The 24,568-nt window shown below is 28.7% G+C and overlaps 1 protein-coding gene across 1 annotated transcript; it reads left to right on the top strand.

The window, feature by feature from the left end:
- The first annotated feature begins 2,393 nt into the window (after positions 1–2,393).
- Positions 2,394–15,475, top strand: LOC107450617 (ubiquitin-conjugating enzyme E2 G1). Its single transcript, XM_043051965.2, has 6 exons — positions 2,394–2,666; positions 3,909–4,011; positions 5,232–5,329; positions 9,884–10,062; positions 11,780–11,893; positions 14,671–15,475. Exons 1-5 carry the CDS (start codon positions 2,621–2,623, stop codon positions 11,855–11,857), a joined length of 504 nt encoding a protein of 167 aa, XP_042907899.1. The 5' UTR covers positions 2,394–2,620; the 3' UTR covers positions 11,858–11,893; positions 14,671–15,475.
- The last annotated feature ends 9,093 nt before the right edge of the window (positions 15,476–24,568 follow it).

Genomic DNA, 24,568 nt, shown 5'->3' with positions numbered 1-24,568 from the left:
GAGCGAAAGATCGAACTGATGGGTCATCCGCCGTACAGCCCTGATTTGGCACCCAATGACTTCTTCTTATTCCCACACATCAAAAATAAATTACGTGGACAACGATTTTCGACCCCCGAAGAAGCGGTTGATGCATTCAAAACGCATGTTTTGGAGTTACCTCAATCGGACTGGAAAAAGTGCTTTGAAAATAGGTTCAAAAGCATGCAAAAGTATATTGATCATCGTGGAGAATATTTTGAAAAACAATAAAACCTATTTCGATCCTACATATTTGTTTCTTCATTATTAGGCCAGAAATATAAATAGCAACCCTCGTATCAATCTTTTTTGTTGAAAATAATTAAATTTTGTCTCAAAATGTAATTTGAATTTAAGTTTTACATTCAGGTTTCGGTAGGTTGCTTTTTTTTCTCTCTTTTTTTTTGTTTGTTTGGAATAATTGGGGCTATTTAGAAACAAGACGGGAAGGTTTATTTCCTAGATTATAAGAAAAGATTAGATAATTGCCAAGATCTTAGTGAATTTTATCTTAACAACAAGAAATGTAAATTAATTTTCACTATATTTTGACATAGATTTATAATAATTATTAAAAGATTTTCTGAGAAGCTAAAGTAAGATGTCTCTTTCTCACAAATATTTGCCAAAAACCCCCTCGAACCATTAAGATTGAGTTATAGAACGCAAGATCCGATCATTAGATCAAAAGTTATTCGGGGTGGCCGTTTTTTTATTTATTTATTTATTTTTTACATTTTATTTTTTATGTGTATTATCAGCGGTATTCATAACTTTCGTTTTATCCATAATGTAATTACTTTGCTCAATAACCAGTCTGCTGTTTTAATATGATGTAGAGTGTAGTATTATTAAATACTCAGTTTGCAATGCAGGTCAAAATGTGTTTAATTTTTCTATATGAGTTGCATAGTGGGGCAAAAGGCATAAAAAATTTAGCTGTCAAAATAGTTTGTCTCTGGAGACTAAAAAACTCGTGTCAGGTTAATATCAAGAATTATATTTATTTGTATAGCTTGTTTTTAAATCAAAAAGTCCCGCAGTGGACTGATCGTTAAGACACGGTTCCCAGCAGATCACCGAAGTCAAGCATCACTGACTGCGGTCAGTGTGCGGGTGGGTGACCACTTGGATCAGTCTGCGTTGGGACGGAGGGTGTGCGGTATTGGTCCTCGTTTAACTGTTCTACCGTAAAGTGCTCGACTTCGCGTGCAGGTCGTCGGGCTACCGAAATAGGGGTGCCATCCCCTCTGCGGAGGATCAAAATTGTGATGGCATGTCTTCGGATCATCCTCAGGGATGTTTCCCAGACCGTCGCCAATAGCCCATTGTGCAGCTCTAGTGCGACGTAAATGAAGAAATCAAATCAAATTAAATCAATAAATTTACTTTACAAAAGATAAAAACAAGATTATTGTTAGGAGTTACATTTATTTGTGTAGCTTGTTTTTAAATTAATTAATTTACTTTATAAAAGTTAAAAACAAGTATTTTAAAATCTGAAAAAAATATTTTCCTCAATTTATAAGAAGTGCTCTTTTCGTTATTGTTTGCTTCAAACTATTTTAATTAGTGCTTTTTTTTCTTCAAATGTATGTATGCTAATTGAACTTTTTTATTAAGTGAATGACGTTTTCTATTTATTTAGGATATTAGGTATTTAGTTTCAGTTTATGAAAATAAACAACTACCTTTATTCACGTTTTAATAGCATTTAATTCACGTTTCATCCATAATTTTTGAATTTTCGGATTTTAGACTGGGGCTGGGAACTGATCTTCTAACAACGACGAAGAAAATGCATGAGGCAAAAAATATTACAAATCTAACTCATGATCCGTTTTCTGCGATATTTTACGTCAACACTGTGATTCGTGCGAACCGGGTGCAGAATTTGCATTGACCAGCCATCGCTCGGCTTCGAACCCAGTTCATCTCATAGGAAGGTGAACGCTCTATCCCCTGAGACACCGTAGCTAATATTTTATAATCGTCGTTGAGCAGCCGATCCAATTTTGGGGTTTATGACTGTTATTGTTCAACTCCAAACGTTGCGATCGCCAATTGTTGATTAAAATTTGTTTGTACAGTAACCTTAGTGTTTCATAAACTCTCTTAAGGGCCATTCTTACAGCATGTGATTCAAGAATCTCTGAATGCCGTTAACAGAGATTAAAAGCCTGATTGGTGAAATATTTTCTTTGGTGATAAATTCACAAAAGGGATATTTGTATTTCGACAACGATCAAGTAGCGTGAACCACATGTAGTGAGAACAGAGTCTAAGAAGACCTCAATATGAAATATCTGACGTCATTATAAAATACTCTGTTTTTGTAATATTGATTTCAGAAAAAGAATTTGGCAACACCCATTCATTTAATAATGTTCTGCTGCTGGCCCGTGTTGTGTACATTGATTGGGATAAGTTGATGACAGTTATTTTTTATTAAATTCCATAATTCAACATTTAATAGTAATTTTTTAAACTGTCGGATAGTAATTTTAACGATAAGCGCATGCGCCTATTGATATTAATTACAAATATTTATTTATTCCTTTATTATTCGTTTTGGCCAATAAACTGAACAAATTGCTTCATGGCTGCCCAACAATCAGCACTATTACTTCGTAAACAACTGAATGGTGAGTTCTCAGCAATTATATTTTGTTATTATCATTTCAAGAATAATTAATGACGTAATTTAATGAAATGCTTTTTAATATTTGTTTTTAAGTTTGTTCGATGCTGATCTTTTATGCTAAGCCTACTTATTTTTTTTTATTTTTTTTGCGTTTGATTACAAATATCTCTCTTTAATGTAAACAAAGAAATTTCTTATTTATTACAATTAGGTTACACAAAAGGATTTTAACATTCGTATTATTTGGGTTAATTTATCGCAATTATAAGATAGCATCATGTGGCTGCAACATTTAAATATCGGTGTTTATTTTTAACTGTGTTTATATATAAAATCGATGGCCTTGCAAATGGGGTTATGCAAATGAGTTTAGTTAAAAATGCTTGTGTTGATCGCATATTAAACATATGGATTTCATTTTTGTAGATTTAGATAGATTTTGTGTTTAATCTAGACTATAATTTGTTATTCTAGACTAGATAATGAAGAAATTAAGTAGGAAAAATGAAATAATGAGATAGAATTTCGTGTTGAAATTGGACGTAGCGAATGATATCGTGCTCTACAAGAATTTCTGATAAAGCTGATATCTTGCCAAAAATGTACAATTAATGGGTTTGTAAATCATTAAAACTAAAATGGTATTAATACTAACTAATAAAATAAAAAAAAATTGGGGGAAAGATATTACTGATTTTTTTTTATCTTAGTGTAGTGTTAAATGCAACAAAACATAGAAGTTGATATTTCGTTAAAGAGGGCAAAAACTTGTATTTTATAAAATTAAATAAATGATTAGAGAAGCGAAACTTGAAGAAAGAAATTTTTATTACTCATTAAGAAAATTAGTGTTTTTATGATTCTAAACATAACGCTTTTAGTGACATAAATTAAATGTTTTTCATAACAAATGGATAATTTTTTTTAAAATGACAAATTAACTGCTATAAATAAAATTTACAAATGGAATGCTACTGCAATATAACAAAAAAAATTCTGACAAAGTGATTAGGATCGGAAGATAACCTTAGTAAGGTCATATTATATGAACCTGGCACATGATGTAGGAAAGAGAGAAAAGTAGAGCAGAATGCTGTGGGGAAACAGACTTATCGATGTTCTATTAGAGCTCAAAGGCCTTACACATGGGGGTATGCTGTAATTAGCAATGTATCATGCTCTGTTCTATTATTGTGTGAGTTATCTATATATTTACTAAATTACTTATTTTTTTTAATTGCAGAGTTGAAGAAAAATCCTGTTGAAGGTTTTTCTGCTGGTTTAATTGATGATAATGACATTTATAAGTGGGAAGTTCTCATTATTGGCCCTCCTGATACTTTATAGTAAGATTTGTACATATATAAGCCGCAACTTCAAAAATATTTGCTTGATATAAAGTACTGTTTTATAAAATTTATAACAGTCGAAGAGTTTAATGGAAAAATGTAGTGCGTTAAAACTTTAAAAGAGTTTAGGTTTAAAAGCATGTGTTAAACAATTTTTTGCTAAATCTTTATCAGGAAAATTGTTTCATAAATTCCTGCTATTGATAGATTTTCTTAAATAATGTCACTTTGTCCCTTTTTGAATTAAACTTTTTAATTTAAACTTGCTTTTTTTAAATTTTGAATCCAACTAGATCATTTGGTTCTATAGACAGGGTATCTGATCTTCACATCTGGAGAATCATGGATTTTGACCTCGATCAAAATTTGTTATGGAAAGTCATTATTTTCAGTGATAAATACTAAAAATTCATAGAAATTTCCAGTTCATTATGGAATTTTGGCTATTGGGCCCCTTTGTAATCTCGCAGGATTTTAAAATCCCACGTACAATTTGTATTCACTTGCAAAACCTTATATAAAAATTTTATTTAATAAAAAAGAAGTGACAAATTAACTCTTGTAAAATGTTTTAAGTCTGATAAATATTTAAAAAATTTAGGGAAACCTAATTTTAAAAAGGATTTAATTTTGAAAAATTTTGAAGTCAATAATTTTTTTTTAATCTTTAAAAAAGTTTTTTTATTTTATTTTAATTTCTATATTTATATATATAGTAATTTGATAGTGCAGGAGATGATGTTGATACTTTTGTTTCTGTGAAATTAATTTAACATAATCTATAGAATTGACCTTAAAGGACATTATTAAGTATTTTTAAATCCATTTTCTAATTTGTATGTTTGTTACCGAAAATGTTTTTTTTCTTCCCTGTTAGTTTTTTAGTTTAGTCCTTTTTTTATTGCTTTGGTTTAAACAGACTTATTAAAAAAGTGTGCAAAGCATTGCTCTGGTAAAACTATATATATATATATTATTTTAAAGAAAGAAAGTTATAATCATGTGTTTAGCGATATCTTGATTTTATTGAGTAATAATGTATTTGCCCATATAAGTCATGGAAAGTGTTTGATAGAAATCATGGATTTAAAAACTAGATTTTGCAGATACCCTGTTATAGATTTTTCCAGAAAAATCCCAAGTTAATGGCATGCTTGTAATGCAAGTAAATTTTTTTGAACAAAATATTTTGCTAATTTATTGTATTTATCTTACAGTGAAGGGGGCTTTTTCAAAGCTCACTTGTACTTCCCAAAAGAATATCCTCTTCGACCTCCAAAAATGAAATTCATTACAGAGATTTGGCATCCTAACAGTAAGTAAAATCTTATTATTACAATTTAAATTAGTGAAAAACCAGTATTCTCCATAAGCATTCATATAAGGACCCTGTTTGCCCCCTCTTCCTTATAAATGCACCTCCTTCGTCCTTTTTTTTATCACTATCCCTTTAAAACAATGCCTTTTAATTCATTTTCCATTTTGAAGGACATTATTTCACTGTTTAAATAATAATTACACGCTGGTAAAATTATCTGTGTTCTGCTTCTGATTGCTATTACAAATATTTACTTGTTAATATTATTCTCAACTGATTAAGTTTTTGTAAGTATCTTTTTTTTTTTCAGAGCTTGAGATATTAATATATGACTTAATATTGCTCATTTCATAACTTTTTATGGCGTTAAGTGAGTGCCATTTTAAAACTCGAAGTGACCTTTTTTATTTCCATGGTGAACTCAGGATAAAGGATTAGAAAAAGCTTGTTCTAAATTGGATATTTTCATTTAAATTTAAAGCTATTGTAATAAAAGTTTAATTTGAATTTAAAGGTTTGTACAAAAGTGGTTTTTGCATTGCATTAGTTTCGAATTATATGTATGAAAGTAATACTTGTATTATAAATATTTTGAAGAGTTCCTATTGTACCAATAACCTGTTTTTCTTTCAGAGTTGTTTTAGTTGAAAAAGTTATTGTTAGAAAAATTTAGTTACTAAAAGAATATATTCAAAATTTTTACCATATAAAAAATTATGTGGCGTGAAAACTATGAATTAAATTGTTTATAAAGTTTATTATTGCGAGAATATTTAAAATTTGAAAGTTATAAATATTTAGTTTGTGCTCTACTGCTGGCTTTGGTGTTCAGAACTTGACCATTGTTTTTTTTCTTCTTTTTTTTAACTTGAAGTTTTTTTAGCATTAATAGAATCTAATGCAGCCTTTTCATTCAATATATCAGAAACGTATGTTTTATTTTCTTGTTTAAAAAAAAATGTGTTATTCCTATTACATTACTGTTATGAAAATGGTGTTGTTAAAATTTAAAAAGATTGGCCAAAACTAAAAAAATACAATTAAATTTATGCGATGTGAGCAATAACCCTTAGAGATAAAAACATAAAAGAAAACACACTAAAAAATCAAGATGTCATTGTAATGGAGTTTCACATACCTGTCGCAGGTTTACCTTGGGATGTCTAAAATGTTGGAAAACAATGTTCTTAAAAAGGACACAGAATAAATGAGTTCTGGTTGATCAAACAAATGTTCGTTTTTATTTTTAACAGCAGCAGATGGTTTGTTAAATTGGATAATAGTAGAGCATGACATCGAAGGGGCACAGCCACAAAGAACCTTATAAATATCAGCACACTAACTTCTGGCACATGATTGAAAAGGATAGGCCATCAGTGGAGGACTATGGACCGCTTCTTCAAATCACATTTGGCATTTTCATACCAAACTTTCGAGATGTAACCAAACTCATGGAACGCGGGAGTGGGATGCCGCTGGAGTCATCTTTTCAAAAACATCTGCATGGCGAAGAAGGATTTCATCACAGCCGAGCTCGACAGCTCACAAGCACCCATGGGGGGTGTAAGAAAAGGATGTGTAACATCTCCGTCATGTATTTAAACAGACAAACAAAACTCCGTCTCTCCAAAGAGAGGAGGGGGTGAAAATTAAAAACCCCTGTTAAGGGATCGTAAGTATGTGTTGACAAAAACTTCGAATGCTGCCCGCTCCCAGAAATGGGCGGTATTTAAAGAAATAGCTAGAAGTGGAAGTTAAACTTCCTAAAAAGCAAAAGAATCTAACTTAAGGAGCGAACTGAAGTGAGTTGACTAACCCCTTAAATTTAAGCATAATTAAATACTAACGGCGACCGTACAGTAACTAAAAACATGTGTTGACATCAAAGGTCGCCGACAGCTTTTTTCCAAGAAAAGGAGTGTCTGAGGAACGTGCAAGGAACTTCCTGGGGAAAATGTCCTCATTGCGCTAACGCGTTAAGGGGCGAGAAGAAAAAGATGAAGACAATAAAAATTATATCATAAAATTATAAATTAAGCCGAAAAAATAAGTATTTTGATTAACAAAACGGGATATTTAGAAATTAGGCTGTGACTTAATGTCACAATTACTTTTCGAAGATTTGATAAGAGATTTACAAAGCACATTATGAGTGTAAATAAGTTTATATTGGTTTATTTATTTAATTTCTTTAAGTCAACAATGATCTCTGGTGATGAAATGAAGATAAAAAAGACTTTATTTTACAATTTTTTTAAAAAAAAATATTTCTTTGTTTTTAGGCCATTTCTAGTTTGATAACAAAAATCATGACTTTTGCATTTTCATCAAATTTTTAGAAGGTAGTTTGTTTTCTGAAGAGTTATCGACCGATTTCATAAAAAAAAAATTTTAAGAACTAGATAATCATAGTTTAAAATAAAAACATTTTTATACCTTGCAATTAAAAAATTTCTTGACTATTTTTGATTAAAATGAAAAATAATTATCAAAAATTTTTGATTCGTTTTAAGAAAAATCTGGAGACATTGGAAAGTATGCAAAAAAGTAAAATTAATCTTTTTCAACCGCTCACCTGGTCAAACTATTGAGACCATATTCCCCATAGTGCATCTGCTTCCTATATTTTGAGAATCAAGAATCCAAATCTGTTGAAAAAATGGTGTTTTAATTCCGAAGAAAGTGCATTTTTGTTTCTGATTTTTTAACTTAAGATATCATCTGCACTAAGAAATTAGAATATTTGAGGTACCCCTTAAAACATTGAGATTTGAGTTCAAGTTTTTGGAGGTGCTGTCATTAGATCAAAAGTTATTTAGAGTGTTTTGTTTTTGTGCACTGTATTTACCAAATTTAATAAGCTTGGTCCTTTGATGTAAATTTATTGAATTTTTGTAAAGTTATTTGTAACAAGCATGCTCGGATTCATATTTTTTATTAAGTTATGAGATGTGGATGTGCTGATCTTCCACACTATTTTATCGCTATTTTATCTTCTTGAAGCTATTGCAGTTGGTTTAAAAAAGATAAAAATAATTCCTTAAACAAAAAAGTTTGCAGTTGTTCTTGTTATTAAGTTAAATTTAGAATAACTGTAAATAAATTGTATGAATCAGTTTTGAACCATTGGCTGTTTTATAAAAACAAATAAACAGCTCATCCACGTGTAATATGTTTTTTTTTTTTATATATAATTTTAATGAAATATTACTAATTTAAGATAAATTTAAAGGTTTTTGTTACTCTCACAATGAACAATATTGACCTTTTTTTTATTTTAGTTGTACTTATTTTTTTATCATTATTATAAGATTAACTTAAAAAAGATCTAATATTATAAAAATTTAATTTGAAGAAAAAAATTCATCCCTATCTTACCTTCTGTGGAAGTGCCGTGTTTCATTTTTTGAACACTGACTTCTTAAGAGGGCTCTTTTTACATTTCATGTCGTTCATTGAGTTACCATGTGTGCATTTCATTAAATTATTATTGTGACAATTATTCACGAAAAAATAAATGTTGAAATAGAAGGAAAGGGATGAATTTGTCTAGATTTTGAATTTTCAGCTGAGTATTAAAAGGGTGATAATGGCAGAGGTTATCACAATACTTGTAAAGTAAGGCGAGAGATGCATTTATTCATAAAAAATTTTTTATTTTTATTATTGGCTCTAAGGAGAGTTATAATTTTTTTTGATTGTTATAGAGTTGTAATTCAACATAAAAAGGGTTTTTCAGTGTGTTCTCAACAGTGGCATTGAATAGATTTTCCTTCCTGATTCTTGTGATTTATATTATGTCTAAGTGATTTATATTATGTCTAAGTAAGGCTGGGAAAAACCTGGGTTTTCTTTAAAAAAAAAAAAAAAAAAAAAAAAAGTCCATCTATAGATGGCAGCAGTGCATAATTGTGTGTGCATTCAGCTTGTATATCATATTTCTGGTCACATTTTTTATTATTAGAAATTTAAAGTTATTGCTTTTATGTAATTTCATAAAAGGGAGCTTCATATTTCATAAAAACTGCATTTAGGCCTGAAAACAATTATTTAACAGGGTGCCTGGTAAAGTCAGTGAAATTTTTTTTGTAATGGGAAAGTTGGAAATTTGTATTTTTCTTTAGAAAGTCAAAAAAATTTCAAAATAAAGTAAATCACTCAGGGCAAGAAATTTATTTTTAAATTACTTTAAATAAAGATTAAAGGAGCTTAAATGATAAACACAACTGTTGATGTCATGCTGAAAATTTTCTTCAAAAAGATGAAAAACAGTTTTGCCTCTTAACCCTTTGACTCAAAATTTTTATGAAACATATTTTCATACTTTTTTCATTATTTTGTGTTCATTTTGGTCACACACAAAATATTGTATTCAGCATTTTAATAATTTCTGGTTATAAAATGCAGCATTAAAGGTAAAATCTTCCAAACACCATCTTTTCAAATTTGCAGTCTAAAAGAATTCATCATTAAAATTTCGTTAATTTGTAAAATCAATTCATCATAGGGAAGTTTAGCAGTATTTCTAATTTTTTGTTATTTTGTTTGCAGTTGATAAAACTGGTGATGTTTGCATATCTATATTACATGAGCCAGGTGATGACAAATTTGGCTATGAAAAAGCATCTGAACGGTGGTTGCCCGTTCACACTGTGGAGACCATACTCATTTCGGTTATTTCCATGCTGGCTGATCCTAATGATGAATCTCCTGCCAATGTGGATGCTGCTGTAAGTATCTGTTAACATGGTGATTGTTTTAATATTGAATAAAAAATTTATATTTAAATACCTTTGTGAAAAGCGTACTCCAGTAACCTCAAAAAAAAAATTAATAATTCGTTCTTGTGAAATGGTTTTTGAAATTTATTTTGTTTAAATCATATTTGAGAAGTGATGAATTCTAAAATTAGTAATTTTTTGTTTGTTGAAATGTACAATTTAATATACAATTTAATTATAATAACATACAATTTTAGCAAACTTAAGTTTTCTAGGCATGTTTTATATGTAATTTGGAGCACGGATGTTCATTTAAATTGAAGAGGAATAATAAACAAATTTCTTTTTTGAGTGTACCTTGCATCAACGATAGATTTTATATCAGATTCTTTCATTCAGGCTTGTCTTTCCGCTTCATTACGACATGGATTGGGTTATGGTGTCGTTAAAACCGTGGCACGGAATTTGTCAGCAAATATTTCTTCTCTGTATTCTAGAGCAATATTGGTAGCTTTCATTGAAGGTCTTTCTTGATAATGCATCAGCATTTCTGTGATTATTTAGGATCTGTCTTAGATATTTAACTACATAAACACTATTCTCAAAATTATACAAATATTTAAAAATTTTAAGCAATATGCAACAGAAATGTTAATTTAGTATATGTTTTTTTTTTAATGTCAAGAGTTGTGTGTAAAATTGAGATTTTAATAACTATATATATGTCACCTAATGGCTTTAATCATAGTGTTTATTGATAAAAATGTTTTGTATGACTTAACCTCTTCCACCTGTAACAGTCTTTTAATTTGTCACCCTTCTGTTTTAAAATGTCTGTTTGATGCTTTCTAATAATAAATAACATACCTGCCAAATCTCTTGTTTTTTAACGAAGATTCCTACATTTTACGAATATCTCCTGTTGACCTGTATATTCTCAAATTTTCCAGTATTTGTTGAAGAAATTTTTTAAAAAAAAATTTGGCGATAAAATATCAGCTGATTGCGAAAGTACTTCTCTTATTCCTCAACAGATGTTGCTATTGCTATGCAGTATATTGAGTGTTTATAGTTTAAGTAATTAATAATGGTTTATAAAAAATTTTAGCTTAAGATTTCTATACGCGTTTTTTTTTTTTTTTTACATCGCTATATGCAAGTGCTAATATTATTTCCAATTTTTGAATTACATGATTATGCCTGATGTTTTAAATCTTTACTTATAGTCTAAAAAATCCTGCTAGTAAGATCTCCGTTATTTTATTTCTGCAATGTTGATAGGTAGGAAATAAGTTTCTGCTACTTTTTTCATGAAAAGTCTCCATCTGAATAAATAACGAAACATTATCTAAAATAGAGAAAGAAACATTAAATTACTTTTGGGGGTGTTATGTAGTTAAAAATCCACATTATTTCTACTGTTGTACATGAGGTGTGACGAGTAGAATTCGGAAGAAAAAAAATTCTTGTTATAAAAGTTAACTATTGTGTTTTCTTTTTATCTGCTGAGTGTTTGTGGTTGCCCTGTTAAGTTAGAACTTCGACCTACTGAAATTCATTATAAATAAAATTGTCAATAGATAAAATTTTTATTACAATGTTCAATTCTTTTTATGGCAAACCATTCAAGGAGGATGTTTGAAGCTCATTCTTTGAAAGGGCTTTATAATAATTACTAATTTTCATTGTTTTGTGTATCTTCATTGTATTTATTTTGAAATTACAGAAAGAATGGCGTGAAAACTATACAGAGTTCAAAAGGAAAGTTGCTCGATGTGTTAGAAAAAGTCAAGAAGATTGTTAGGGAAAACTTTTTTAGCAAACAAAAAAAAAAAAAATGGTAAGTTTAAAAATAACCTTCTATTACATTCAGGTAGTTGTATTTTCTGAAGCTAATATGAAATATAGGAATGCTNGTTTAAAAATAACCTTTTATTAAATTCAAGGAGTTATATTGTCTGAAGCTAATATGAAATATAGGAATGCTAATATCATAATTTTAATTTTCTATGGAATTGAATTGAATTTTTTAATTCACAAATTATTTTTTTCTGAGCATTTCATTTATTTGTTTTACATTTTTTTATATCAGTTCATTTTGAGATTTAAATTTTAACCAATGTATCAACTCGGTGTTCAACTTGACTGAAGATCACTGATTTATCCTTTATGTTTGTTTCACAAACCATACATCTTTGCAAATACTCTATTTAAGATTGATTTTAAAAAATTATTTAAGCCTTTTTTTTTATCCAGTAATTAGAGAAATATGCAAAAATGCAGAGAAATTTAAATCCAACGGCATTTTTCTTAGCATTAGATTAGTAAGAATTTATATCATTCAATTTGTTTTCATGGTATATTAATGGCAATACAACATTACACTACAAGTGAAAATAAAAAATTTCTAGTACTGGGTTGGAAAAAGGTGGCTGTTACCATGTCTTCATAAAAAAAATTTAATTTATCGGTGAAAAGAATCTTTGGCCGTGGTATTTTTGTGCTAGACTGATATATATTTTAAATCAGAGCTGCATATTTGCCTTGACAGTGGCATAACAGTGGAAAAAGCCAGAAAGTTGAAAAAAGTTAGTTTAAATTTACATATCTTTAGACTTCTTATGCTATAAAATTAATTATGATTGTATTCTCAAGAAATTTTAAATTTAAAGACTTATATGATAATAAATAAAATTTAATGACTCAAGAAATGTACAGGGTATCCGCACACCTGGAAAGTCATGAAAAATCATTTAAAGCTATGAATTTCGGTATTGAACAAAATTTTTCATGAAATGTCATGATTTTAACTATTGTTTTTAAAGAAAATCATGAATTTAAGTCGCTGAAAAATTTTATTTTTAAAATGGAATTTCATGGTGTTCCGAATATCTGAATTTGTAACAAAATTCCCACTCAGTCGTATTTTATTAAAATATAAAATTTTTCTATCATGTTCTTTATAAATTATGGTGTTCTTTTAAAAAATGTTTCTAGAGCGACTTATCTTTTAGACTTCTTCAGAATTATTATTTATTTATTTTTATTTTATCAATTTAAAATTCTAGCTGAAGCAAGCAGAAAAATCAAGAGTATTTCTTTTCTTTCTGATGAACAGAAAAGTATCTTTGGAATATAATTCTGCAGAAAGAAAAAAAGAAGGAAAAAATTATTTACTCAGCTATTATTTTTTCAGCAATTTTATTGCTTCAACTCTTTCTTTACTCGGCTTTTTAAATTTAAAATCAATAAATATGAAGATGCAGAGTATAACAGTTTTGGTTATGCCTATCAATTTAATTAATGTTATTATAATACTTTTTAAATTTATTATTCTGTTTTTGTCGGAGAAAATAGTAACTTCGTTAAGCCATGAAAAATTCTTGGAATTATTCATGGAAAATCATGAATTTGAAAATCTAAAATGTAGCAGATACCCTGAATGTAATTGATATCAATATTCTGTGAAAAATGCTAAGTTTTTTTTTAAAAATTTTTATTAGCTACCAATTCCTCTCAGTACTTTGGTGTCGTAAAAAAAAGTATGAGATGATATTGTACAGTTGCTTGGTTGAAACTTTTTTTAATTTTAAAAGAAGGCACCAAGTCCTTTTCAAATTAAATAGCAAGAATCTGCTAACATTAAACTATCGGATATGATACATACTCTGTATGACATTTAGCAGAAACACATCTGCTACTGGTTTTAGCTGTAAAATATAACTGTAACCATAGATTTATTTTAGCTGTTAATCATAGTTCTATATTTTAAATAAGCAGTATCCATTTTATCAATTTTTGCCAACAACAAAATTACTGCCAAAAGCTATTTTTTCCAGGCCTGTTTTTCTGTGGTTTTACCACCTTGGTAAAAATTTGCCAGGCTTGTTTTTATTTAGGTTTTTTCCACCTTGACAAAAATTTGCCATCCCTGTTGTAAACAATATCTGAAATGAATTAAATATCTACGGCTATTATTATGGCTATATTCGTTTAAATGATTCTCATATTTCTTATTGGCGTTATTTTTGTTTGTTCTGTTTATAAAATAATAAGGTATTTCTCTCTGGATGCACTGCATGATACTGGCTCCTTCTTTAGCCAGGACACCAGCCACCTCATTTCCATATATATTGCAATGAAAGATTAGTGTAATATAGTTAATGTATTTTATTGGCTGTAAAAATCTTTTAAATATCCTATGTTTAAAGTTTATTAGACATTACGTTAGTCAGCATGAGATATATTATAATTTCATTGATTGTACTGGTTTTTTTTCTTCTTTTATAATGGCAGTATGTTAGCAATTTCTCTTCATAAAATACTGCTGTTTATTAGGGTGACTTATGTGCAACTTCGTGTTTAGGATTCACTTTGATACTATTGTTTTTTGGGGGAAATAGCTGTTAAAATTGTGAAACTATTATTGACAACATACAAATTATCGGACTATATTTAATAATAAGTGTATTGCGATAACGTACATTACCGGTACTTAACATAAATAATAATATGGTGATATATTTTTATGGTCCTCAGTTACAGCTTTAATTTTCTATTCACTTTTTTACCTTTATTAACTTGTATCTTTAATTATATATTGGAACTTATTTTTAGGGTCTGGAAGATCCAACTCCAAAAGGCTGCACTCAACTGCTCATAATTCTCCTGCTAGTGAACAAACTTTGACTTTACATGAGAGACTGTGATTTCTTTTCACTAATGCAGGAATATTTGGAGCACTACTTCCATTTAGTATTAATTTTCCTCTTCATTCATAACAATGGGAGAGTTTCTTTTCTTAATTTGCTCTTAAAAAAATAATTACTTTGCACCTCTGTTACACCCTCAACTGCCATTATTTTCTCCTTAATACAGCCCCCCTTTAAGGAGAGGGCTCTCTATGCATCTCCTTGACTCAAGTGAGAATCTTAAAGAAGTAAATAGTTTTTTCTGTTTCTCTCTCTCCTTCAAGAAGCTGTGAAATCTTTTTCCATATTTGTACAGTACTGAAACAGACAGAAAAATGTTTATACAGTTACAGTACCAATTGACATTGTGTATTTTTTATAGCTACTATTTCAGAAGAAATCCTTAAAAAAAGCTGATGTTAATACAAGACAACACTTATATATAAGAAAGTACTTGTTGTTTTCTTGAAGAAGTCACTACAATGAATATCTTTACAAATTTTAAGAAAAGCATTTCTTCTGTTCTGAGTGTTTATATTTTCTAATATTTATAATCAGCAGTGATTTAAACTTTGTGGTGCAAAAGACAATCTATACCTCAACGCAAGCAGCCAAAGAAGTTTTTTCATTTTTTCAGTTGTGTGATAATTTTTTTTTTAATTGTGTTTCTCTTAATAGAACTACTTTTGTTTTGTAAATGTCAAGTATAAATATATGCAATTGGTACAAAATGTGTTTTATGTCTTCTTTTTTTTTTTAATTATTTATAATTTTAATGTGTGTTTGCATCTTTTTTATAAGTTCCCATGGGCAATATACATTTGATGTATTATAGTATTCAATTTTTTGCACTTTATAACCTATTTTCAATCTCGAATAAATATATCAATAAAAGTTTCTGAATTGTTTTGGAGATGGAAACGGTCAAAAGAAAATTTAATTTAAAAGAGACAAAAGTAAAAGATGTTAGAAATAACATTTAAATATATAGGAAAGTAAATCAACTGTTTAAAATGGGCATGATTATTTATGGCATTAATAAATTAAAATTATTAAATGGTAAAAATATTACTGACCTGTTAAATTTTTTTTAGTGAAATCTATTTTGTGTACTGAGTACTAAATATATAACAAAGGTATAAAATACATTTCTTTTTTAAAAAGTTAAATTTCTCAATTTATAACTATCTAAAAATGAACATAATGAAATGGAATTAATAGCAAGGTCTAAACTAATCCTCTTTCTTAAAGTGCAAATGGCAGATATTGAATCTATCTTTCTGATTTAAAGACAAATTAAGTTTGATTTTCGAATTCTTCCAATATGAAACAAATTTTAATATATTTTATGTTGACAAACCTGCCAGTTTCTCCACCTTTCAGGCAGACATTTTTCTCAAATATTGGAATTGGTTTAAAATGATTTTATTCATTGTGACATTGAAATAACTCATATCATATATAAATACTCCGATAAGCTTTCTTGAGTGCTGGTAAGGCTTCAAAGACATTTGCCTAATTAATTGTTATTTCATTGCAGCTTTAAATATTTTGAAAAAATAGAGCTTTCCAGTTGGCTACTATTTTCTACTATTATTAATTTAAATAATAAAAAAGATATATTAATGAACTAATTTTATAACTTTAGAAGTGCAAAAAGTTTTGCCGTCTGGTGGATGAGCGATAGCGCCTCGCGCTGTCGTGCCACAGGTCCCTAGTTCGATCTCGGGGGCCAGGCATGGTTGACTCAGTCTTTCATCCCTTCATTGGGTCGATAAATGAGTATCAAGCATGCTTGGGAACTAAACACTGGGGGTTCTGCTGACCACCAGACCGGAACATGTGCTCCTACGCTCTAGAGCCTAAGGTCAAGAAAACGGATGGGCACAGTAGGCCTTGGCCCTCTATTGGCTGTCGCGCCTCTGAGTTTAGTTTAGTTTTAGCAAAAAGTTTTAAATTTGCTTAAAAAGATATGATAAAATTGGCCAACGGGAAATTAACGTTAATGCATATCCTTCTGACAATATTACGCTCGTGGACCATTTTTTGATGAATTATTATTTATTGCAATATACTAAAGATGGAATTTTCATCAATATGGTAATTTAAACATAATGTGTCATTTCATGGTGCGTAGCGTTTTTAAAAGGTGCTTGAGGGTGCTTATTTCATTGGGTGTTTTTAGAAAGTGCTTAATTTTCCCTTTTCGAAAATGGGATTTTTTTCCCCTTACCATGTTGATTTTCGCCAAGTATTATGCAAAATAGTGCTTTTTACATAGTTCTACTCAACGTTTTCACAATTTATTTAATCACAATCTATTTCGGCATACCCTTGGTCCGTAACGTATGAAAGCGCTAATCATTTAACATGTTAGATGAAATACTTGCGAGTCCGCATGCGCGTCTACTGACCCGGGTTCGGTGAGATTATTGCACTCTTACGTGCAACTCTGCTGCATTTTGCAAGATATTCGCAATTTCAGACTTCATTTCCCAAGCTCTGATATCGAACCGAAAAATTTCTTGATCCTTTTATAATGGCTAATATAATCAAGAAAAAGTTCTTTGTCAGAAACTAGTTATTTTATCATGATCTTTGAAAATTATTTTTCATTTTGTTAATGTATATAGTGCTTAAAAAATATTTTGTGTGCTTAAAAAATACTTAAAAGGTGCTTATTTTTTGTTGAGAGATTTGGCTACGCACCCCGCCTTTGAAACCAAATCTCTCTAATTTTCGCTGATTTCAGAGATCAACTTAAACATTGCCATTTTTTTCCCATAATTGTGATGGAAAATTTTATTTCTCTTGTTAATTTCATCTTAGGTGATGTGCCATCGTCTTGTGAATTTGTCACTGACAAACTAATGGCCTTTGCGATATTCTATTTTAAATCTGTACCATCTTTAAACTTGGCTTGGGGATCATTTACTAATTATGTATTTTCATGTAGGTCCCCAGAGCAGACTAGAATCACAAAGCTTCTTCATCACCTCAAAATTTCCATCTCTCTTTTTATTCATTAAATTTAAGAATTGAATGCGAATTTTAAACGTAATATTTTTACTTGGGGGACCGTCCACCTATTGCATAAAAATTTTGTAACCTTTTATTGTTACTTTATTACTTTTTTTATTAATTATATTATTACTTTTCACATTTTCTTAAGTTTTATGAAATAACTCACTAATATTTAGAGGCAAGATTTGAAAAAAGTATGAAGTGATGAACTTATCTGGGCTGATTTAGTCTGAGAACTTTAAATGCAGTGAAAAAAATCTTAGGTTTAGTTAGGGATCAAAATTCAAATTTGTCATTCCAAAAAACTTTAATTCATCTCTCAATGATTTTATTTATAAACAATTGAAATAAAAAATTCAATTATCTCACATTTATTAAAGATGTGGGGTTAAAATGTTAAGTTTCAATACTCTATTTACATTTCAAATTTGTTTTAAATTTTTTTTTTAACATTTCATTAAAGTAATACTGGACCAAATAATAATTAAAATTTTTTAGAAGCCATTCACTAACTTACGTTAGTAATATGAATTTATTAGTTTTCTTAAGTTGATGTTTTGTTGAATATGCTTTTATAAATAACTTTTATTTAAATCTAAAAGTACACTCGTTAACCTTTTTTAAATAATAGTGTAATTATAGTTTTTAAATTAAATTTTTTTGCATAGTTAAATAGAGTAGTTATTAATTTAAAAATAGAATGAGCCACTTAATATTGAATTTCTTTAAAATTTCGCATAAATTGTTTTTGTGATGGCTAATATTATAAAAAAAATTATTCTTTCTCAGAAACTAGTTTTTAACTTTCAACAATAGGAAGAAAATTTTTCTATAAGTGCACATTGCCTAATTACAGGGTTGGTATTTTGTTTTTGAGGACAAGTTACTTTATTTAACATTGGAGACATTTTATTAGGCATAAAATCATGCACAATGCTTACATTATAATACTACTATAATTTATATTATATCATTATAAGAAAATATAGCCAAAATTAATTGACTCTTAATATAATATAAATAATACCTATGAGTTAATTAATATCAATCTAAATATTGATTTAATTATTTTATGCCTCAATTTAGGCAGATTTTTTAGATTAAATAAAACTAATGTGGTCTCCAATAATTGTCTAATCTCAACTTAGAAAAAAAAAAGTTTTTTTTTTAAAAAAAATTCTAAATGTTTGTTGCTAATTACTTATATGCAGGTTAGCAGAATACATCTAATCATATGAATAAGGTTTAAAGGGAAATTCAGGCAGCCGAAAGAAAATTTTCGGTCTAAAGTAATTCCTACAAAATGTCGTATTTTTAAAAAATGTGTCGCTTTGCAAAATTTCTCCTTGTTAAAAAAAACATTAAATGTAAATGTGTGCATTAATTAGTTTGAATTCCTTAAATTTATGAGTGAGACTTTTAATTTAATAAATTATTGCTATTTCATTATGTCTCGATTTCTAATAATTTTTGACATATGCTGGCTTTTTCAAGAATTGTGTAAAATCAAATTTCTTTTCTTATATAAACTTTTCTTTCCAAAAATATTTTTAAAAAGTTATTGTACTAAAAGAAAAATTTTAAAGTTTTTGGAGAAATATCGATGAAACAACAACAAAAACTTTGTTCTGAAGAAGTACTAGGGACTGAGAATTTTCTGCTCTCCTACTTGTATGCACATAAATATTTCCTATAAATCATGACTATAATATATTCCCTGATTTATAAAATAATTATAATTTACAAAAAATATAAATGTTTATTTTAATAATTTTTTTAATCAATAAATTCAAGGGTTTTATTAAGTTGCTATCAATATTTAATACAGTTATTAGAATAAATGTCCTAATTACATGTTATTTTATTATGTTATAATAGTTAAGTAGGTCAACATTCTAGTCAATACAGTTGAGCATCAATCGAAAGAACATTTTAAATTTTTGGTCTTATTCGTACAAAAGTGAAAAATTAACTTGGAGCTCAAAACTATTTTTTTTTTTTTTTTAATCGCTTGCTTTCAGTAAAAGAGGTGTTAAAATGTTTGGGGGAAAGAGGAGTGGAAACTGATTTTATATGTAAAGATTAAGATAATTCGTTGTGTACAAGTTATATAAATGATCGTGATACCACGTGTTTATTGATATGTTTTCAAAACGTGTTTCTATGTAACTGAATAATATCAACGGTTATTGTGATAAAAAAAAAAAATACGTATCGTACTAAAAAGCAAATTTAAGAGAGAAATGGTATTAATTTGCTGAAGATAAATGTTAAAAAAAAGCGCCAATATTAATATTAATGAAAATTATTTTTGGTAGTAGTTACAAATTAAATTAAAATAGTAAGTTAAGTACAAAAAAAAGCTAAAGTAATGGTGAAATTGTACTAATTCATTTAATAGAGCGCAAAAAGTCACCAATCGGTTTTTTGACGTCAATAATGCTTAACTAAGTTTGGTAATCGGTACTAATAGAAAGAAAAATAATAGGCTATGTAATAAAAAGTAAAATTAATGGTGAAAATGTACTTATTCGGTACGTGGAACCCTAAGAAGTTGTCTTACTATTATTAACATCAGTGACACTCAATGTTGATAATAGGCACTACTGACATCATGGTAAGCGGAGAAGTTTTAAAACGTGTTTTTATAAAACTGAATATTTTAAAATCAACAGTAATTGAAATAAAAGAAAATAAGTTATGCACTATGAAGAAAGAAAATAAGTTATTAATAAGAAAATAAGTTATGAAGGAAGAAATGGTACTAATTGGTAGAGAAAAGTAATAAAACGCTAATATTATTGGAGTAAATGATAACTAATTTTGGTATTAGTTACAAATTGATGGCCGAGTGGCGTTCTGACAAGGTTGACTCCACTTTTTATCCCTTCAGTGGGTTGATAAAATGAGTATCAAGCATGCTTGGTGACTAAACACTGTGGGTTCTGCTTTCTGCTGACCACCTAACCGGAACATCTGCTCCTATACCACCAGGTCAAGAAAACTGAGATGGGAACAGTAGGCCTTCGCAGTACTAGGCTATGGGCTGTCGCGCCACTGAGTTTAATTTTGAATTTTAGCTTTAATTGTTACAATTTGAAGTAAATAAATACTAAGCTATGTACTAAAAATCAAAATAAATTAAGAAATGATACTAATTCGCTTAAAAGACGTAAAAAGTGCTGTCTTGTAGGTTTCGCCAAAAAGTGTTTTCTTACTTGAATGATTAATGGAGTAGGAGGAGGAAATCTTGAAAAATCAAACCAGCCCAAGGAGATCGTTACTCGCCAAGCCTTTATGACGCCAAAAACGATAAAGGGTCACAAATGGAAAACCGATTTATCTCATTTTTGAGGACATAGATGATTAATTCTACCTTTAATGGGAGGGTAATTTAATGTGATTTTAACATATTCTAAGAGTTAAGAATGTTTTAGCGTGGACTATTAATAGAAGCCCTACTTCGCATGTTTGTGCGAGAATACAATAATTGTGTAATAATAATACACATTATACTACAATAATGGAAGAGACACTTTTAAGATTTTGACGTTTTCATGATTTTCTTAAGAAATACTTAGAAGATTATTTTATAACTTTAGAGTTACTTAGATAATTCGTAGGGTAAACATATAAAAAATTATTAATAGAATAATTGAAAGAATTATTAATAAAAATTATTACATCCACATAAAATATTAAATATTTCTTGCATGATGGTGTTCAATGGTTAGGAATTTCAAGAAGTTAGAAAATAAATTTCAAAAAAAAGTTAAGCGTCCCATTGCTGTTAAACTAACATGGAAGAATTTCGTACTTTTCCTCTTCATGAAACGCAAAGACAGTTCTTAAAAGGCCTTTCACAAAAAAAATTTGTTCCAGCTCCTAAATTATGAGTTCCTTGTTTTCTGCGATAAAATTTCAATCACGTGATATTTTTTTCCTTCCTAATCTACATGACGATAAGTTTAAAGGGAAGACGTTATTTTCATTACTGTTTAATAAAAGCATTAAACCCTTAATCATCTGTTGAATATATAATAAATCTATAAAAATGTTAAGTATATATAAAAAAAATGATAAAACTAATTGTTCCGCTTATGCGTCGAGTGAAAAAACTATCTTAAAGGCTCATATTTTGAGCTATTTTTAATATTAACTATAAAATAGCAATTTTAATATTCATTGAATATAGCTCCGTAAATTTTGTTGATTGTTTGCAAAATTATAGCCAAAAAAAAAATTTTTTTTTTCATAAGAATAATATCTCCATAATCTCTGTAAAATGGATTTTCAGCATTTTATGCAATTATTGCAAATAACAACCAAGGTAGTCAATGCAAGTTACAATCTTATATTGTCTTATTTTCGGGCATAGGGTGTTCAAAAATACTTGTTTTCGTTCGTAATTTATTGCCGGTCTCTTAAACCTTTCAATAAGTATGAGAAATTCCATGGCCAAATTTCACTTTTGAAGTATTTCTTGAGAAATATTTCCAATTCGCCTTTCAACTACTTACTTTTGATTCTGCTATTCAAACTTTTTTCAATGTCTCCTACCACATTGGTTAAAAATTGTTTGGATTGAGGAAATTAATTTACATTTCTTCATTTCGTACGATAAAAATCGAAGTTATATTTAATTTATTTTATTTAATTAAGTAGATTTTTCTGGAAACTAAAAAATTTTCAAAAATTTTTTTTTTGTGAAAAATAAGAAATCGGTTTGAAAAAAAAATAAGTTCATAATGAAACCACGTTTAACAATGTTGTGCTTGATAATAATAAGTAAAATTGCCGTGAAAATATTTTGTTAATATAGTAGAATTCCATTGTTTCAGGATTTTATGTATTTCTATGTACTACTGATATTTAAGCCATGATACAGTCTTGCAAAGTATTTTTTTCAGAACTAAATTAAATTCGTATGTCATGTTCAGTACAGAACTGAGAAATCATTCAATAGACTCTAATAGTATTGTTGAATTCCATGCCAACTGAAACCAGTAGTAGAATTCCAAGCGTAACAGAGGAGAAATCACACGGGTATTTTATCCTAAAATATGTATTAAATATATGTGAAGACAAAAAATTGTGCAACATGCTACTTTAAGGTGCAATATTTAATTTAATTGCATAGAATAATAGAAGAGCCTCATAATTTAATTGCCAGGTTTAAAAGCGTCCGTAAAAGAGGGAACGAAGAAAATCCCACATTTTTCACATGCACTGTTATTTCCGCTATATTCTGTCATTTGGAACATCCTAAACATTATTTGTAATTTTTTGTTTAAGAATCACATTACATGGTAAAATAAATTATTATAAGACTTTTTAAATTGCTTACACATTTTTATAAACTTCAAAAAATGCAATGTAACAGAGGGGACATTTTGCAAATTTGACAAATAGTTACAGGGAAATATCATGCCATTTAATTAAACATTGCACCTTAAAGTAGCATATTATTGCACAATTTTTTGTTTTCACTACATTTTTTATGATAAAATACATGTGCGATATCCCCTCTGTTACGCTTGGAATTCTACTACTGGTTTCAGTTGGCATGGAATTCAACAATACAATTAGAGTCTATTGAATGATTTCTCAGTTTTGTACTGAACATGACATGCGAATTTAATTTAGTTCTGAAAAAAATACTTTGTAAGACTGTATCATGGCTTAAATATCAGTAGTACATAGAAATACATAAAATCCTGAAACAAAATTATAATTTCTAATTATGTTTTTATGGTGAAATCATCTTATTATGTTAAATTCTTATATGTGTTTCATTTTCAAACCTCATTCATGCAGATGAATTGTTTAGTTTAAAATTATTAATTATAATAATAATAACATTGCGATTGATTTCATTAAATTTAATTAATGTAATAATTGTGCTCAATGAAAAATTAGAGTTGAGCTACAATTAAAAAAATTCTAATACTTTTGTAACGTAACTGTTAATAATGACTTAGGTCAAAATATTTTCAATGTTCAGAAAAAATGTTCTATGGTTCATTTCAAATTGCAGAAACACTACATAAATCCACCAGACAAGCTAAGCTATTACTAAAATGGTGGTTAGTCAAAATAAAGCGATTGCACTTTCGCTTCGTTCATTCTTAGAAAATTTTCCCTCTGAAAGCTAAGAATTCGATCTCTCTTTTTGAGAGAGAAAAAAAAATCCTCTTTCATGCCAGGCAATATAGCAGCCTCTTCATCAGGTAAGCGCCAAGAGAAAATAGCTATATCATGTCAAGAGAATATTAAGCCAAGCTCCTTTTAGGGAGGGGGGCAACTGGATGCCCACTAACACACGTGAAAGGTATCACCCACATCTTGACAGCTGCAGATTTGGCGAAACCTACTATGAACCGCAAAAAGTCGCCTTACTATTATTGATGCCTAATTTTGTTAATAGGTAGTATTGGCATCATAATTGGAGAAATAAAATAACGGAGATTTTAGTAGCGAAATTTTTTAGGCTACGAGTTAAGTTTTGATGCATCATGTAAGTCAAAAGACACTTACATTTAGTGTGAAGTAAAAAATGTAAATCTTAATCTGAAGATTTTTTTAAACTGTCATTTATAATTACTCAAACTATTAACACTCAACATACTGCAGCACTGACAATAGCACCATCTGTTGAGGAATAAGAAGTATTTTTTTCATCAGCGGATATTTTATTGCCAAAAATTTCTTTCAACTAATACGGAGAAATTTGAGGACATACGAGTAAACAGGAGATAGTCGTAAAAAACAGGAGACTTGGCAGGTATGCTAATAGGTAT

The sequence above is a fragment of the Parasteatoda tepidariorum genome, chromosome 7, assembly GCF_043381705.1.
Source record: "Parasteatoda tepidariorum isolate YZ-2023 chromosome 7, CAS_Ptep_4.0, whole genome shotgun sequence".
Taxonomy (NCBI): domain Eukaryota; kingdom Metazoa; phylum Arthropoda; class Arachnida; order Araneae; family Theridiidae; genus Parasteatoda; species Parasteatoda tepidariorum.
Note: the sequence above shows the minus strand (reverse complement) of the source record. Positions and strands in the feature narration are given on the sequence as shown.

Coding starts and splice junctions, on each gene's coding strand:
- LOC107450617 (XM_043051965.2), top strand. CDS start 2,621: ATGGCTGCCCAACAATCAGCACTATTACTTCGTAAACAACTGAATG. Junction 4,012..5,231: donor GGCCCTCCTGATACTTTATA/GTAAGATTTGTA, acceptor TTTATCTTACAG/TGAAGGGGGCTTTTTCAAAG. Junction 10,063..11,779: donor CTGCCAATGTGGATGCTGCT/GTAAGTATCTGT, acceptor TTGAAATTACAG/AAAGAATGGCGTGAAAACTA.